Consider the following 16,318-nt stretch of genomic DNA (forward strand, 5'->3'; position numbering starts at 1 on the left):
GCTGTTGTAGTGCTCACCTGAATCCATCTCCAACATGTGTACATCAGGGAATCTGACGACAGGAGGACAGGCTAAGTTACGGATCTCTGCGTTGTGTGGAGCGGACACTTCCTGTAGCTGTCGCCTGAATGATTTTTGTGCTAGGCTGTAAGATGGAGGAGGATTGGATGCATACAGCTGAGGGGGAGGGGCCACAGCAGCAGGAAGTATGCAGGAGAACCTTTAATATAAAAGGGACCAGCATTAGATCACAAAAAGCTCACAAAACTGCTTTCTTGGCAAGGAGTTCATGGTCAAATCCAGACCTCTTCAACAAGGTGCCTGCTGCTGCCTCCTGCTTCGTGTTGGAGAGAATAGCTGAGCGGAGTGGGGCCACCGTGGACACACATGTCCGCTTAGCCCTAATACAGCTGTCTCTGCCGACCCAGGACCAGCGGGAGTGCTGGGGTGCAGGGAAGGCTGGTGGAGGGCGTCCCTCATAAACGGAGCAGGTCTTGATAAGGTCAGAGCCATACATCACAGAGCGTGAGGACCGCCGCTCGTTGGCATGAAATAAACTAGCCAGACGCTCTTTCAGCTGCCTGTTTCTTTCCTCGCTTGACTCCTAAATAGACACAAAGACAAGGCTCAGATTTCACAACTATTTGATTGACTTAAATTCCTTCAACATGTCTTTTAAAATCACCTACCCGTGTTGTGGCATTTGTAGAGTGTTTAGCATTTGTTTCCATGTCTGTGGCAGCTTGAGCGACTGTGGTGCTTGCCATGGTGGTTGCTTTAATGGAAACAGGCGGAAACACAGAATTCTTAAGTTTAAGTTAACTAAGACAGCATTAGAACATCACATACTTAGGATAATAGTTCTCAACCAGTGGGCTGGGAACCACTAGGGGGCCTTAGCAAAATTTTAAGGGGGCCCAAGTCTTGGAAGAAATTTTGAAAGTGTGATTTCTAGACCTACAAATAATTATAAAATAAAATCTTAAAAATTACGATAATTTCTATAATAAAATATAAAATTTTGGCTAGCTAAGCCAAGCTCTAAAATATTTATTTATTTAGTCATTTAGCAGATGCTTTTATCCAAAGCGACTTACAAATGAGGACATAAGAAGCAATCAAAACCAACAAAAGAGCAACAACATGCAAGTGCTATTACAAGTCTTGGTTAGCAGTACAGATAATTATTATTATTATTATTATTTTTTAAAATAAAAAGACAGATAAAATGAAATTAGAATAGAGAGTGCTAGAGTTAGAGGGTCAAGGAATGGAACAGATGAGTTTTCAGTCATTTCTTGAAGATGGGTAAGGATTCGGCTGCTCAGATTGAGTTGGGCAGGTCATTCCAAAAATATATAATTAGGTAGAAATAGATAAATGTTTATTAGTTAAAAAAATTAAATAAATTATTGGGAATAAAGCGTGTAAACCCTGAAGAACATACTGTCCTTAAATCTTCTGAAATTAAATTATAATTAATATGTTAAATTATTTTAATATTGCAACTCCTAGTTTCTATATAAAAAAAACCTAAGATTGAAAACAAGCAGGTACAACCGAGTAGCAGGAATGTCCTAGCCTACATGGGGTCCTTTGAAAATTAAAGGGATATTTCACTCAAACATGAAAATTCTCATTAATTACTCACACTCATGTCATTTCAAAAACCGTAAGGCCTTCGTTCATCTTCAGAACACAAATTAAGATATTTTTGATGAACACTGAGAGCTTTTTGACCCTGCATAGACAACAACGCAACTACCATGTTCAAAGCCTAGAAAGTTAGACAATCGTTAAAATAGTCCATGTGACATCAGTTGTTCAACCGTAATATTTGGAAGCTACGACAATACTTTTCTCAAGTATTCTTATAGCTTCATAACACTAAGGTTGGACCACAGATCTCATATGGACTATTTTAATGATGTCATTACTACCTTTCTGGGCCTTGAACATGTCAGTTTCATTGCTGTCTATGCAGGGTCAAAAAGCTCTCAGATTTCATCAAAAATATCTTAATTTGTGTTCTGAAGATGAACGAAGGCCTTACGGGTTTGGAATATTCATTTCTGGGTGAACTGTCCCGTTAAAGTGGAGAACCACTGACGGTCGATAGGTGATGGTTGATCACTAATGAAAATAACAACCAGCTTCAGAACAGAGCAGTGCTTTACCTTGCTGGGGTGTGGAGGTGGCATGAGGCTGTGTGCCTGAGGAGTTCTGTACAGGGACAGCCTGGGGTACGGTAGGCATCACCATGGGCGGCCCCTGTGGCCTGAGAAGAGGCTGTCCCGGGGCAGACACAATCTGCAAGATGTTGCCTAAAGCAGACACAAACGTATGAGCGTCACATTAAGCCATATAATGAGGATTTACTGAACACACATAAAAACAGCTGACACAAGTGACTGGATATGGAAGTAAAATGAGACAGAGAGAGGATGAATATGGGCTGGACATTACCGAGTGTACCTTGGAGCTGCAGGGGTTGGCCAGTGGTGAGCTGCCGCAGCTGGCTTGGAGACAAAGTGAACTTGTTGCCCTGGAACTGCAGGGTCACAGGGGTCTCTGGCTGGGCGATACGACCCTGCCCAACCAACTGAGTAACCTTCACTACATCTCCACCTTCAGTAGAAAACAACTAATGTTAAATGATAGTGGGTAACAATTTATCACTGAGAAAGAAAAAACATTTTAGTTAGTTTCAGGGTGAGCACGGAACGGGACATGCACAACCACGGTGTGTTAAACAGGAAGAATGACATTTTTTCCTCAAACAAAAAACCTGAAACAAACAAACTGAAACCAGACTGATTCGTTTAGCAGAGCAAAACAAAGTGGGAGAAAATCTTTGCTTGTATAAAAGGTTTTCTCATGTAACGATGGTTACATGTGACATGGGGAGCAGCGCCAACAAGCTTGACGCTCTTTACACCCACAGAAGGACAACAAAATAAACGGCTCTGAAGAAAAGCTGCACTGAAAAGATGGGGAGGCAAAACCATATTAGAAAGCTTCTGGATCATCCTTCAGCTGTACTGCACGAAAAACAGATTAGTCATCAAAATGCAGAAGGGAAAAAAGAAAAGGGAATAAATGTCAAAAAAAGAAGACTGAATAAACTGGAGGCAGCGGGTGCAGTCCGGAGAAATTTCCGGAGGGCTCATGCTTGTTTGTGAAGGGTGAGGAGAGAAACCACCATAGGTCATCTGCTGAAGATTTTCTACACTTCAAATCAGACTGGAATTACACCAACTTTATGGGGTCGATTTGGCTGAATTTGAGTATCACATTTAGTTTCTTTGGTGGAACTCAGTATGCATGTTAGCCCACTTCAGCAGAGCCATACCGTAGTCTCTGATCTTCACTGAGGTCGTTTACTGCTGTGCTTAGGGGCATGATAAGAAGGAAACAGGTGCACAAGGGAGAGGTCGCAAAGGAGAAGGCCCATCTGCGGTGGGTGTTGATGAGGCCACTTACTAGGCAAGCGTGCCTGGGCCTGGGAGCTGAGCATCAGCCTCTGGGGTACCAAACTGGGCTGGAGGGGGTGGGCGGCAGGGGCATGGGGGGCCACAGCAGGCATAGTGGTGACCACTGTCACACCCACAGCCAGAGGGGTAGATGGGGGGTTAGGGGTGGCTCCTGTTAAAAGTGATCTTGATGAGCTGTTGATTGCGGTGGCTAAAAAGGAAGAGGAGTTAACAGTCTGAATGGACCAATCAGAGTGAGTGTAATGGTGTTGGAGGATATTTTTTTTATCCTCTAACTAAAAAGTAATTTGGGACATAAGATATTACAATGTGTTAAAAAATATTGATTTTTGTTGAGTGGTGAGAGGTGCTGGCCCAGGCAAACTCACAGCTATAGTGCCAGAGCGTTGTCATGTGATTGCTTGAAGTCACCATGAAATTAAAGCTGACAATTTTATTTATTATTTTTATTATTATTATTATTATTTTAATGTAAAATTGCTGTTTATTGAAGCAATTCAATAATCATAGCAATTAAAAAAAAAAAAAAAAAAAAAAAATCCAATCAATTCCCATTGGACAAAATGCAGTCCCAGCCTACACTTTGATCGCAATTTCCATTTAACGTCAATCTTTAAAGAAATAGTTCACCCAAAAATGAAAATTCTGGGCTTAGGGATTTCACTGAATTAGGGCTGTCGCGATTCGTCGATTTTAGTCGACTAGTCGATTTTTAAAAATCGTCGACTTCATTTTGCTCACGTCGACTAACCGGCAAAATACCGGAAGTGGCGCATTTCACAGAGACGAGAATCCATAAAACACATTATTAGACTATTTTCCAAGGCTGCATGATATATTAAACCCATTTAAAAATCATAATTAAGCAAAATTGTGAATTTACAAATGCTATGATTTAATTAATTATATGCGATGCCGTTCATACAGTATATGCGCTTTAATTATTTACATGCGTGTAGTTAAGTTTATGCGTCTCACAGTAGTTCCACAGAAACTGTTATCATTTACATGTGGAGCGTCTCAAACTCATCTCTGCATGTTGTTGTGAGTTTGTGTTTATTATAACGTTCATCTGGGAACGCAACGCGCGACATTTCATCAGATTTGTAAAATAAATAATTTATAAGTCTACACAAACACAGGAGAATACATCGAGATTTCAAAATAAAAGCTCAAACCCTTACACGTTTTGATGTCCACATATTCATGTAATTACAGCGGCTGTAGCATTTCTGTCTTAAAGAAATGGCCAAATATTAAAGATTAAGTGTACGTTTGAATTAAATGGTGCTTGGTCAATATTAAACATTAATGTGGCCGTCGGCGCCCCCTGCAGGCCTTTGATGTAATGCGTAATCTACATTAGCTCTATTGATTATAATACATTATGTATTTTAACAGTTTTGTTCGATAAAACCATATGTTTCTTGCTTTTGATACTATATTTGAACTAATTATTATGGCATCATTGCTATTATATATGTACTTTAAGTCATTTTAAAAGCTATATTTCACTTAAATCCATTTTTATTACTACAAAAAAATATTATAATTATAGGGCCCTATGAAATCCATTTTATTTCCAAATTCAGTTTTGTTAAATTGTATTAATCAAAACGCCTGTCTAATTAATTGAGTTTTACAGTTTTATCTACCAAATTCTGTTTTCCATTATTTTCTGGATTCCATTTTAATTGTTCCATTAAATTTTAATAATAAAAAGCATCTCCAATTAATTGATTTTATATTAAACAAAATTATTTTTCAGAAATACTGCACATTTACATTTTTCACCTAAATAAATTCAGGTAAATACTCCTTTAAAAAGTGTTTTTTGATAATATTGTATTATTATTAGACTAGAACACGTGGATATGTTGTCATTCTCACATTATAATACTCAACTGTGATTTCAGTGATTTGGACTATGAGATGGACACTTGCTTCTTGCACTCTATGTTGCACTTCACTTTTGCTTTAAAAAGGATTTCACAGAAATTTGGATTTCATTTGGTTTAATAAAATATTAAGTAAAATTATTGATTTTTTTTTGCAGGAAATTAATCGTTTAGATTAATCGAAAAATTAGTCGATAGATTAATCAAAATAAAAATAGTCATTAGTGGCAGCCCTACACTGAACCCTCAGAAAGCATAAAATAAATAATATGTATATAAAAAAAATATTTTTACTTGCTAAAGGGCAGCGTGCACACAGATTTATGAAAGAAAAATTTATGAAATGAATTATTTGAAATGGAAGTTTTGTATTAGTTACAATAAGTTCGGCATCCCAATTGAAACCCAAACATTGAATAACATTTTTGCAAAAGCACCACCAATGTTTACCCTTGTTTTACCCCACTGTATCTGCATATTTTGTCAAGTCTTTGAATTTTGGCTTGCACTTCTGCAACCAAATTTATTTTCCAATTTTTAAGCATCAACCACTGTAAACACCCTCTGACTCAGCCTGTTACACTAGCCACGGCCCAAACTCTCGCTAAAGGTTTAGTTGGAAAGAGACTGACGGATCTGAGCCAACCGCTCTAAATGTGTTTGATGGTGCTTGGGAGGCTCAATGTTTACACCTTTGGGAGAGATAAACCCATTTATGGCATACTTATAGTAGTTAATGTACAATAAACTGGCTTAAGATAATGTATTCTGACATAAGATAAATCTTACAGATGTCACCATAAAGTAAGATGGCCACAAAAAAAAAAAGAAAAAAAAAAAAAAAGAACTGACGTGAGCATATTTTTAGGGAAGAAGCACAACTACAAAAATATTATTCCACTTCACAAAAACTTACAGATTGTGAAACAGTTCTGGGTGTAAGTGTGAGAACACGTTTGTGTAAGATGTTACACAAGAAGGGGGCTTACCCTGTGCAGAAGTGGTTGTGGTAATAGGTGATCTGCCTCTGGGCTGTGTGCTTGGAGCTGCAGTAGCAGGGTTGGTAGTGGTGGCGGGGGCAGTAGTCACAGCAGTGGTACGAGGGGCTTGAGTGGTGCTGCTAGTCATGGGGACGAGGCGCCCCTCTGGTTTAGTCCCATACTGCACTGGAAGGAACAACCTGAAATTAAAATTATGCCACAGTCAGAATCAATTCATATGGACCAATCCTGTTGTACATGTCCACATCATAATGAAAAAAATAAAAATAAAACAACAAATTTCTCTTTCATAATTAGGTGATACAATAACATTTAGCATTTAATGTTTGCATTTGTATTTAATAGAAAAAACATTCATTCAACAAGAATGTAATTCCATGCACTATTCTGAAGGAAGTGACAACTTTTGGTGTAAAAACACTGTTTTCAGTGTATTGTGGTATTAATTGGTTTGTCTCATTTAAAAATATCATGTCTCATTAATAAAACTACAGAAATCCATATATGATTATGGCGGGTAAGTGTTCAGAGCTGATAGGTCTGCATGGATGGATGGACACCTCATAGGTTTGATCTTGCATGGTCTGGGTCTGGCTGGTGGGTCGCGTGCATTGTAGATTTCTTCAATCAGCTGTTTGGTCATTCTGAGTTTTGGCAGAGCCTCCTCGGCCTCATAACGGGTTAATCTGCCCTCGTTACCGACCAGGTCAAACAGTGACATATCTACAGTCTGGAAAAGCAAATGAAAATGGCCTATTAGTCAACAAACATTTTTCTTCTACAGTGTCCTCCATAAGTATGGGAACAGTAAAGACAAAATTTCTCTGTTGGCTGTGGAGTCAAGAAATTTGCAAATATGATTAAAAGATGAATATGAGACAAAACTACAGAATGTCACATTTTATTATTAGCCGTTTCAACACATATATGTTTTACCAAATAAAAAGAACAGCACTTTTAGAGTTCATCCCATTCATTGATGTGAGCATAAGTATTGGGACAGTTGAACATAAAGCAGATATAAAAGATTAAAAGCTATTATTTAGTTGCAGATCCCTTGCGCACAATCACATCAGTGAGTCTGTGACCCATAGACATCACCAGACTCTTGGTCTCATCCTTTAAAATACTTTTCCCAGCCTTTAATGCAGCCAATTCCAATTGTTGCTTGTTTTGGGGAGTTTTTGCCTTTACTCTCCTCTCCAGCTGGTGAAATTCATGTTCATTTGGATTTAAATCTGGGCAATCTAAGACTTTGCATTTATTTGCCCTTATAAATTCCTTGACTAAACTGGCAGGGTGTTTTGGGTCATTGTCCTGATGCAATATGAAGCACTTCCCAATGAATCTGGTGGCATTTTCTTGAATATTGGTAGGCAAGATGGTTTTGTACCCTTCCAAATTCATTCTGCTCCTGTCATCATACATTAAGTCATCAGTAAAGTTGAGAGGGCCTGTTCCAGAGACAGCCATGCATGCCCATGCCACGACACCACCTCCACCATGCTTTACAGATGAGGCTGTATGCTTGGGGTCATTGCAGTTCCCTTTTTTTCTCCACATTTTTGCTTTCCCATCACTTAGATAAAGGTTCATCTTTGTCTCATCGGTCCATAAACACAGTTCCAAAACCCTTCTGGCTTACCTTTGTGCTTTTTTGCAAACTCTAATCTTGCCTTTCTATTTTTGGTGCTGGTCAGAGGTTTGCATCTTGTGTAGCATCTGTAATTCTGTGTCAAAGTCTCCTGAGGACAGTAGATTGTCAGAGCATCACCCCAGCTTTCTGGAAGTTGTTGGTGATTTTACAGACACATCTTTAAGGATTCATTTCTTCTTTTTTTCCACTTCAAGCACTGACTGATACGACACATTCCCTGCTTTTAATATCTGAAGAATTAATGCAACAGGACACAGCTGATCACTTAGAAAGACCTGTGAGGCAACTGTTCCAATACTTATGCTCACATCAGATATGAAACTCAGGATGAAACTCTAAAAGTGCTGAACTTCTTAGCTGGTAAAACATCTATGTGTTGAATCACCCAATAATAAAATGTGACATTCTGTAGTTTTGTCTCATATTCATATTTTAATCATATTTATAAACATCTTGACTCCACAGCCAACAGAGCAATTTTGTCTTTACTCTTCCAATACTTTTGGAGGGCACTGTATATTCCACAATCCAAGCGTTTGTTTATCTTCCTAACCTTCCACTGGTCCTGCTGCAGGGCTGTGAGCAGTAATGATGGGGTGTTGTACTGCAGTGGCTGACATATGTAAGAGTTGTGTGCGTCTCTGGTCTGGATGAGGTCTGGATGGTTGCAGATCTTCTGGAGCTGCATAAGAACTTCCAGGACTCTGACAAAATGTCCAGTCTTCAGTGCTTCCTGTGCACTAGAAGGCAGTAGAAAAGCAGAGTATCACTCAAAACAGATGAACTGGAAAAGAGCTAGTTAATATTGTGTTGGGCTGAATGTGTTCTGTGCTAACCTAGGCTGGATGAGGATGTCCTCATACATGCTCTTTTGCCTCTTGGACAGACGACACTTGAGAATGTGCTCATACTTCTTAGGCAGTTGCTTCTCCACGTCTCTCTTGGAACGGCGCAGGATGAAGGGTTGAATCATCTAAAGCAGAGAGAAATAATACAAAACTAGGATTGAGCTGCTCGAACAAGATAGTTAAGCAAAAGTGCATCATTCTGTGGTGAAAGTCACCAGAAGCAACTTCCAGCAAGCCTCACCCTGTGCAGCCTGATGACCAGTTTGTGGCAGTAGTCCTGGTTCTGATCAGTCCCGGGTTTGATGGGGAATTTGAGGTATGGGTGAGTGATTCCAGGCAGGAGGAAGTGGATCATGGTCCATAACTCTTTCAGAGTGTTCTGCAGAGGTGTATTGATTAAGAGGATCCTCTGCTGACTGTTGAGAAGGCCGAGAAAAAAAACAACCATTTATTTAAAATCAATTACAGAATATTAATGAATACAAAGTATTTTCGGAACGTGCATACAGTATGGTGTTATTATAAACAAAACTAAAATTATATATATAAAAAAATCCTTTTTGGTAATTGAAATAAAATAAAACAAAATTTTGACATTAAGATGAAAAATTTAAATTAGAATTAGAAGTGCACTGACAGAAAGAATGTTTAATTACTAAAACTGAAATAAAAAAGGGCTAAATAGACATTCTAAAAAATGAATTAAAACAATGTTCTACTAAAAATATTAACACAAACTAAAATGAACTGAAGATATAAATTGAAACTTAAAATATATTAAAAAGATAATTCAAAACATTAATAAATAGTATAATATACAAATAATGCTAAAATAACAAATACTAAGGATGCTAAGCACATATCAACCAATAAATGGCTGATATCAAATTTCTATACTATTTTGTCTAAAATAAAACGCTGAAAAACAAAAAAAAATCAATCATTTTAAATGCTATAAGTAAAGATTAACTTCAATTGTGTTATTTTGTGCATTCCTAGTAAACAGCTGTTGTAAAAACTAAAATCAACCAAATCTACTGTAAATATTCTCTGGAAAGCAAAAACATAGAAAATATGACACCAACAGATGGTGTAAAGCAAACAGTTGCATTGATCCAAACCTCTTTATGTTGAAGATGGTCTCCCAGTGTTTCTCCGTCATGTTTTTGATGAGCTGCACCTCGTCTAGCACCAGGTGCCTCCAGCGTCTCCTCAGGAAGTGAGACTGATCTTTCAGCAGAAGCTTGTATGAAGTCACACAAACATGGAAGCTGTTGGGCTTACACCACCTCTGCACACATTAGATAACAGTGGGAAAGTGAGAACAGACAAAAAACATGGACAAAAGCTACCCACTCAATTAAAGATCTCAATGTCCTAAACACTGATTTGAAAACTACTTTGAGGAATTATCTAATGCAAAACTAATGCACTGGGCCACAGCAACAGGGATGGATAGAGAGGTGGCAGTATCATGTGAGAGTACATAGTAGGCTGGCTTGCTTTCTTTGGTTCATACCGATCTCTTGTATCTGCGCTGCTTTCTGCTGCCAAGGTACAGGAGTATCTTCAGTCCAGGACACCACCGTTTGAACTCTGTCTCCCAGTTTAGCAGCTTACAGGTCCTCACCACCACTAAATGCGGCCCCCAGATACCTGCAACATCCACATGACAGCAGAATGTGTCGCATTTTATTCTTAAAATTACAATAAACAAATGCTTTGAAAAGAAAACCAAATGTAATTGACTCTATAAAGTTGGTAAATGTGGTTGGTGGTGGTACCCTGGTTGCAGGCCAAGTGAGCAAAATAAGCCACAGTCTGTATGGTTTTGCCAAGGCCAGTTTCATCTGCCAGGATGCCGTTAAGGTTTTTGCGGTGGAGGCTTGCCAACCACTCCACCCCAACCTGCTGGTACTCTCTCAGAGAACCGTGCAGCAGAGAAGGAGGAGAGGAACGAGACTGAGAGGAAAGGATTCATGAATCATCAGACAATGTGAGACCACTTGAATTAAACAACTGCTTAATTAAATCTTTAATCATCATGTTTTAAACAGTCCAGAGTAAGAACGTAAATGACTCACAGTTAGAGTGGTCCTGGCGCTGCCTTTGGGCAGAATCAGGTCTGTTGCTGCAGCGACCTCAGCAATATCCTTTGTGGGCTTCCCATCAGGGCCAGAAGCCGTCCGCTCAGCCCCACGGTACTGATCCATACTCAGCAAAGAGTCTATCAGCACCGCATCATGTGGACTGTCCAACGGAGGATCCATGTCTGAACAGAGACGACCATAAACTGTTACTTGACATAAGGCTGCCCTTGTTTTTTTATTAAACAATGGTTTACTGAACAAATTGCTCTCTTTAAATAAATTCAATTATAATAAAAAATTTCTTAGGGATAAAATCTACCTCAGCATCAACTCTAAACTATAGGGAGCCCTTTACATTACTACAAGGTTACAATTAACAACAGAGCCCAAACTTAAATTAAATTACTATAATAATCAACACTCAAATTAATAAATTGTGTGCAAACATGTTTTTAAATTAACTTCTAAATTATACAATTTCTATTTGTTGTTGAAATTAGGGATGTCAACGATTAATCGATAATTGTCGATAAGAGATGCAATCGATTAAAGTTATCAATGGTCGTTTAAGCAATCATGCGGATCATGCACAAAACACGTGCAAGCGGCTGTGAGTGAGTGCGACGGGGCTTGATCTTTTGAGAAAATAATTGACTAATTTTCATATTACGCTTTTAATATGACCCAAACTTTAAAATAGAGTCATTCAACATGTAAAGCAATAGAAAGGAAGTAACAAAGTCATGTTTAATTATAATTTCCCCAGATAATCGTTTCATATTGGGCACTGCGCTTTGACAGGGTTTTGGGACATGAGCAGGACAGATAATTCATTCCTACAAGTTAAGTCGTTCCTACGACTTATTCATTTTTGGCCACTGTCCATGTTTCATTTATTTGTTCCCTAGATAACCCACGATTTAACTAAAATAAGGGAACTAATTAAGTCGTAGGATAGGAATGAATTCTTAATTCATGGCCACAAAATATTTCATTTTCCACTAGCATGTTTACCACAGTAAGAGATGTGAAAACAGTGATTAAAAGCCAATGACAATAAAAATAAACCTGCGAAATCAGAGGGTGAGACCGTGAGGATTTAGGAAAATAAACTATAAATATTATTAAGCGTGTAAATTCGTGACCAAAACAGAACAAAAAGCCAAGTATGGCTTGATTTAAATGCATGGGCTCGAACGGCATGAATCCAAAACATGGTCACGATCTAACATTTGCCTGCTAACCAATTACTTCTCTTATAAGCTTTGTACCTCACTTGTGTCAAAATACTTACATTAAAATGTTTCACATAAGCAGCAGTGTCAGTGTGTTTTCCATAGCACCGCCGGGGGAAGCGGTTTACTGGCCGCACGGCTCAGCCACACCCACCGAAGTTAGCCAACATTTGTGATCATTTTATTTTAAATACAGATATGTCAATTGCATACATTGCGATTGTGTTTTAAAATACATCAACGAGCACCATCAAACCATTTAAAAACGTGCATTCAGTGGTCTCCTTGACAGGATATAAACAGCCAACAATAATGATCCCAAACGTAACTACGGCACGCTCTTCATTTTATCAAATGATCATAATCGCATCTATTTATTTTACAATCCTGCTACTAGCCTTTTATTTAAACTAAAAATCCTCTTTAATTCGGGTGAGTAAGCTGGCTTTTGAATGGCATGTGCACATCCTGTCATGCCGGTGACTATACGCCACTGCAATAGACAAATTTTGCAGTATTAAAGTTTAAAGATTAATTGATCGTTAATTTAAACGACGATCGATCATGGAAATGATCGAAAATTGACATCCCTAGTTGAAATATAATAATTTACAGAGTCATAACTTGTTTCATAAAAGTTTTATTTAAACATACATTAAATAATTAAGACATCACTAACAAGTTAAGTAAAATATAATGAAGTTTATAGTCTAGAATATTTCGCAAGATGCTCTTCACTAGACTTAATTTCTCTAGCACAGAGGTAGGCAACGTTGGTCCTGGAGTGCCGATGTCCTGCAGAGTTTAGCTCCAACCCTGAAAAAAAAAACTCACCTGCCTGTAGCCCTAGTAATTCTGAAGATCTTGATTAGTTTGTTCAGGTGTGTTTGATTAGGGTTGGAGCTAAACTCTACAGGACTGCGGCACTCCAGGACCGATGTTGCCTATCCCTGCTCTAGCAAATAAGGAGCTGTAGACTGATAACTTGCCTGAGGTAAATGAAATGCTACGTGACATTTTGTTTACAAGCTGTTTTAATAACATCTTTCCACGGCTGAAACACTGACTGAGCAATTACATGAGGTTTAATGTGTCAATTCATGTTTATTTTGTGTTAAAACTAGTAATAAAGAGGAAAGGATGATCATGCTCACTCGTGCTCCGCGCTGTAATCAGAACTGAGGCGTTTATACAGCAGTCTGTCGTGCCACATCAAAGAGCGCCAAAATGGCATTTATTGTCTGAATTTCATGAATTTTTTTTTTTACGATTTGTTCGGTACACATGGCACCTACCAAATCCAAAGACCTGTACTGAAACTTATTGTGAGTGCACACAAATAAACGTAGAGTCTTTACAGATTCAAAATATGTATTACTCTTATCTGTATGACCAAAGTATTTTAAGAGCAAGTGACCGCATTGGCACCTCCATCTGTCATGCAGTGAGCTCGTTATATTCAGCTTACTCTCCGCAAAGGACACTTGAATAGTGCACATTTTTGTTAACATTAAATTGAGTGGCCATGTAAATTTGCTGCTACTAACATATTTCAGATGAAGCCATATTTGTGGTTGATGAATGATAGGTAAGCGTTTGGATGTCCTGCCCGATGTACTGTAATTACCACAAAGACAAGCCGTTAACGATCTGTCCATCACAAACAGCGTGACTTCAATTGTGGATTTTTTTTTCTGCTGCGACTAAGCTGCTAATAAAATTTTGGTTGACCAAGCTTCTACTCATTGACTAACGTTAGTCGACTATTATTCTTTTGTATTTCTGGGATTTTATGGGGCTCTTAAGTAGTAGATGTACACAAACCGTCAGCTTCCTCTCTGTCTTCATCTTCGCTCTGGCTTGAAGGCTGCGGCCACTCAAAGCCCTCTGCATAAGCACCAGCATACTGCTTCACCAGAGCATCCAATGGCACTTCAGCTACAAGACACAAACACAGCTTATACCAGTGGCTCTGCTATATGGGTTCTCAGTGGCTGATGGCTGCTGTAATGCAGAATTATAAATAACCAAAAATTTTGCATACTGAAACCATACTGAAAACATTATAAAATTAATTATTAGCCTGTGTACAAAATTCAATTGCATCTCAAAATCCACTAAAACATTTGAAAACATTTATGAAATTATTCAACTGTATGAACAATTTATAACTACATAATGTTACAATATGTTTCAAATATTTTTGAGAAGGCATGATCAATAATGAGTATGCCCAAAATGAGTATTATATAATTCAGTCTATGTCTAAAAATGTAACACACTATGCTCGTACATAGTCTGATATATTTCCAAAATATTGAGGAGGCAAACAAGAAATGTATTACAGTTTAAAGACATGCCCATAAGTTTAAGATGTAAAACTTACCTTCTTTTGTTAGTTCGGCCAGCTCTGCTTTCTGATCAGCTGCCACCTCCATAGCCTCCTGCTCCTCTATTGTACTTTCCTCATCTTCAACTGCAAAACAACATCAGAGCAATCAGCATATATATATATATATGTGTATGTGTATAAATATATGTATAAATGCACTATGTACCCTCTACATCCGACAGCGAGGTGCTCGACTTTCTCTTGCGGGATGGGCCAGTCTCCTGCTGAAAGGGAAAAAAAAGGGAAGACAAATTGTCAAGTACAATCAAAGGATGACTGAAGCAGCGATAAGGAAGGATCTGGGAAAACTCATGGAGAAGATCTTACCCCTTTACTCTCTTTATCTGACTTCTCTCCAGATGACTGGGTCACTTTAGCACACTGGCCTGTAGCAATACAAGGTCACTTCTGAATTAATAAAGCAAGTCTGAACATTCAGTTAAGACAAGTCAGATAACATTAATTAATCTCACCTTTACACACAGCCTTCTGCAAGCTAAGAACTTTTTGTCGTTTGTCATGGATCTCAAACCGCAGCTTGATTTCTACAACCTGTGGTAAGACAGAGAGAAAAAGAAACGTTATCTAATACAAACCTCCACATAAAGTAGAATAGCATTTGTCACAGTAAGATTGTCTAAACATACTATACTAATACTAATTTATAATAAATATGATGCATTATTTTGAATCTGACACACACTGAGTGAAATGCAATGAACCCAAACACAGGTGAATGCCTGAGGTTGCTAAACATATTAAGATTCATAACAAATAATTCCTTGATTTAATTAATACATTTTTTTACTTTTATTTTTCAGTTTTGTGAAAGTCAGTGTTGTTTTGCTAACTAAAACTAAATTGAAAACTATTAAATATAGTTTTTGTTAAGTGAAATAAAGCTGAAATAAAATGTAAAAAAAAATATATATATTTTTAAATGTATTGGCAAGTAACTAAAATGCGTTTATTGAAGTACTAAAATTACTAAAACTAGAATAATATAATAAAATCTTACTCGAATATTAATAAATAGTATTATAATAAATACTATTATAATACTAAAAATAACACCGGTATAAATTACATGTAAATGTACCTGTTCAATATTGGACCAGAAGTAGTCAACCCCACGGGCGATGGTGCTGGCAATGTGCCGCAGCCTCATCTCCTCCTCCCTCTTCTCACGTTCCTCCATCTTCTTCTGTTCAACATGGTAACGTGCACATGTGCGCACAAGCTACACAGAGAGAGATTGCTTAACTTAAAATTGAAGCTGAATTTTAGCCTGCTCTATACTGAATGGTCACTGGGACCAGAACATTTGGCCGAATACATTGAGGTTACACTTGACCGCTACATCGGCTGTAAATACAATCATATATTTACATCTAATGCACATATAATCAGTTTGTAATATCATAGACTGAGTGTGAGTCTTCTCACCTTCTTGGCAGCAGCCATCTTCCAGCGCCTTTCCTGGGCAAAGTCAGCAGCCATCCACTGCATCTCCTCTAGCAGGTAGTCCCAGTGGGATTTGGGCCTGCAGGCCTCCTGCAGCTTGGGTAAACGGCTAGCTGACCACTGGCCTTCTTTACGGAGATCTGCAATGCGCTGGTGCACATGACTCTCCTACAATGACACGTTAGGCTCTTGTGCGATATAAGTCAACATATACTACATGAATGTGCTACTTTAACGCA

General features: G+C 38.2%; 1 protein-coding gene across 5 annotated transcripts in view; it reads right to left on the reverse strand.

The window, feature by feature from the left end:
- LOC306849787 (E1A-binding protein p400-like) overlaps positions 1-16,318 on the reverse strand; it is a 42,105-nt gene that overhangs the window by 17,630 nt on the left and 8,157 nt on the right. For 3 of the 5 annotated variants that reach the window (XM_079385101.1, XM_079385097.1, XM_079385098.1), the window contains exons 7-27: positions 16,062-16,247; positions 15,715-15,855; positions 15,089-15,167; positions 14,943-15,001; positions 14,782-14,839; positions 14,610-14,699; positions 14,048-14,161; positions 10,983-11,170; positions 10,683-10,860; positions 10,418-10,554; positions 10,020-10,189; positions 9,140-9,314; positions 8,887-9,023; positions 8,604-8,790; positions 6,954-7,123; positions 6,382-6,572; positions 2,467-2,628; positions 2,178-2,324; positions 690-775; positions 306-604; positions 18-220 (exon numbers count right to left, since the gene is read on the reverse strand). In XM_079385101.1, the coding sequence (XP_079241227.1) occupies positions 18-220; positions 306-604; positions 690-775; positions 2,178-2,324; positions 2,467-2,628; positions 6,382-6,572; positions 6,954-7,123; positions 8,604-8,790; positions 8,887-9,023; positions 9,140-9,314; positions 10,020-10,189; positions 10,418-10,554; positions 10,683-10,860; positions 10,983-11,170; positions 14,048-14,161; positions 14,610-14,699; positions 14,782-14,839; positions 14,943-15,001; positions 15,089-15,167; positions 15,715-15,855; positions 16,062-16,247 (3,157 nt within the window). The remainder of the gene's footprint in view (positions 1-17; positions 221-305; positions 605-689; positions 776-2,177; positions 2,325-2,466; positions 2,629-6,381; positions 6,573-6,953; positions 7,124-8,603; positions 8,791-8,886; positions 9,024-9,139; positions 9,315-10,019; positions 10,190-10,417; positions 10,555-10,682; positions 10,861-10,982; positions 11,171-14,047; positions 14,162-14,609; positions 14,700-14,781; positions 14,840-14,942; positions 15,002-15,088; positions 15,168-15,714; positions 15,856-16,061; positions 16,248-16,318) is intronic. The other 2 variants (XM_079385099.1, XM_079385100.1) reach the window with 2 other exon arrangements.

The sequence above is a fragment of the Barbus barbus genome (genome assembly GCF_936440315.1).
Source record: "Barbus barbus genome assembly, chromosome: 29".
Taxonomy (NCBI): Eukaryota; Metazoa; Chordata; class Actinopteri; order Cypriniformes; family Cyprinidae; genus Barbus; species Barbus barbus.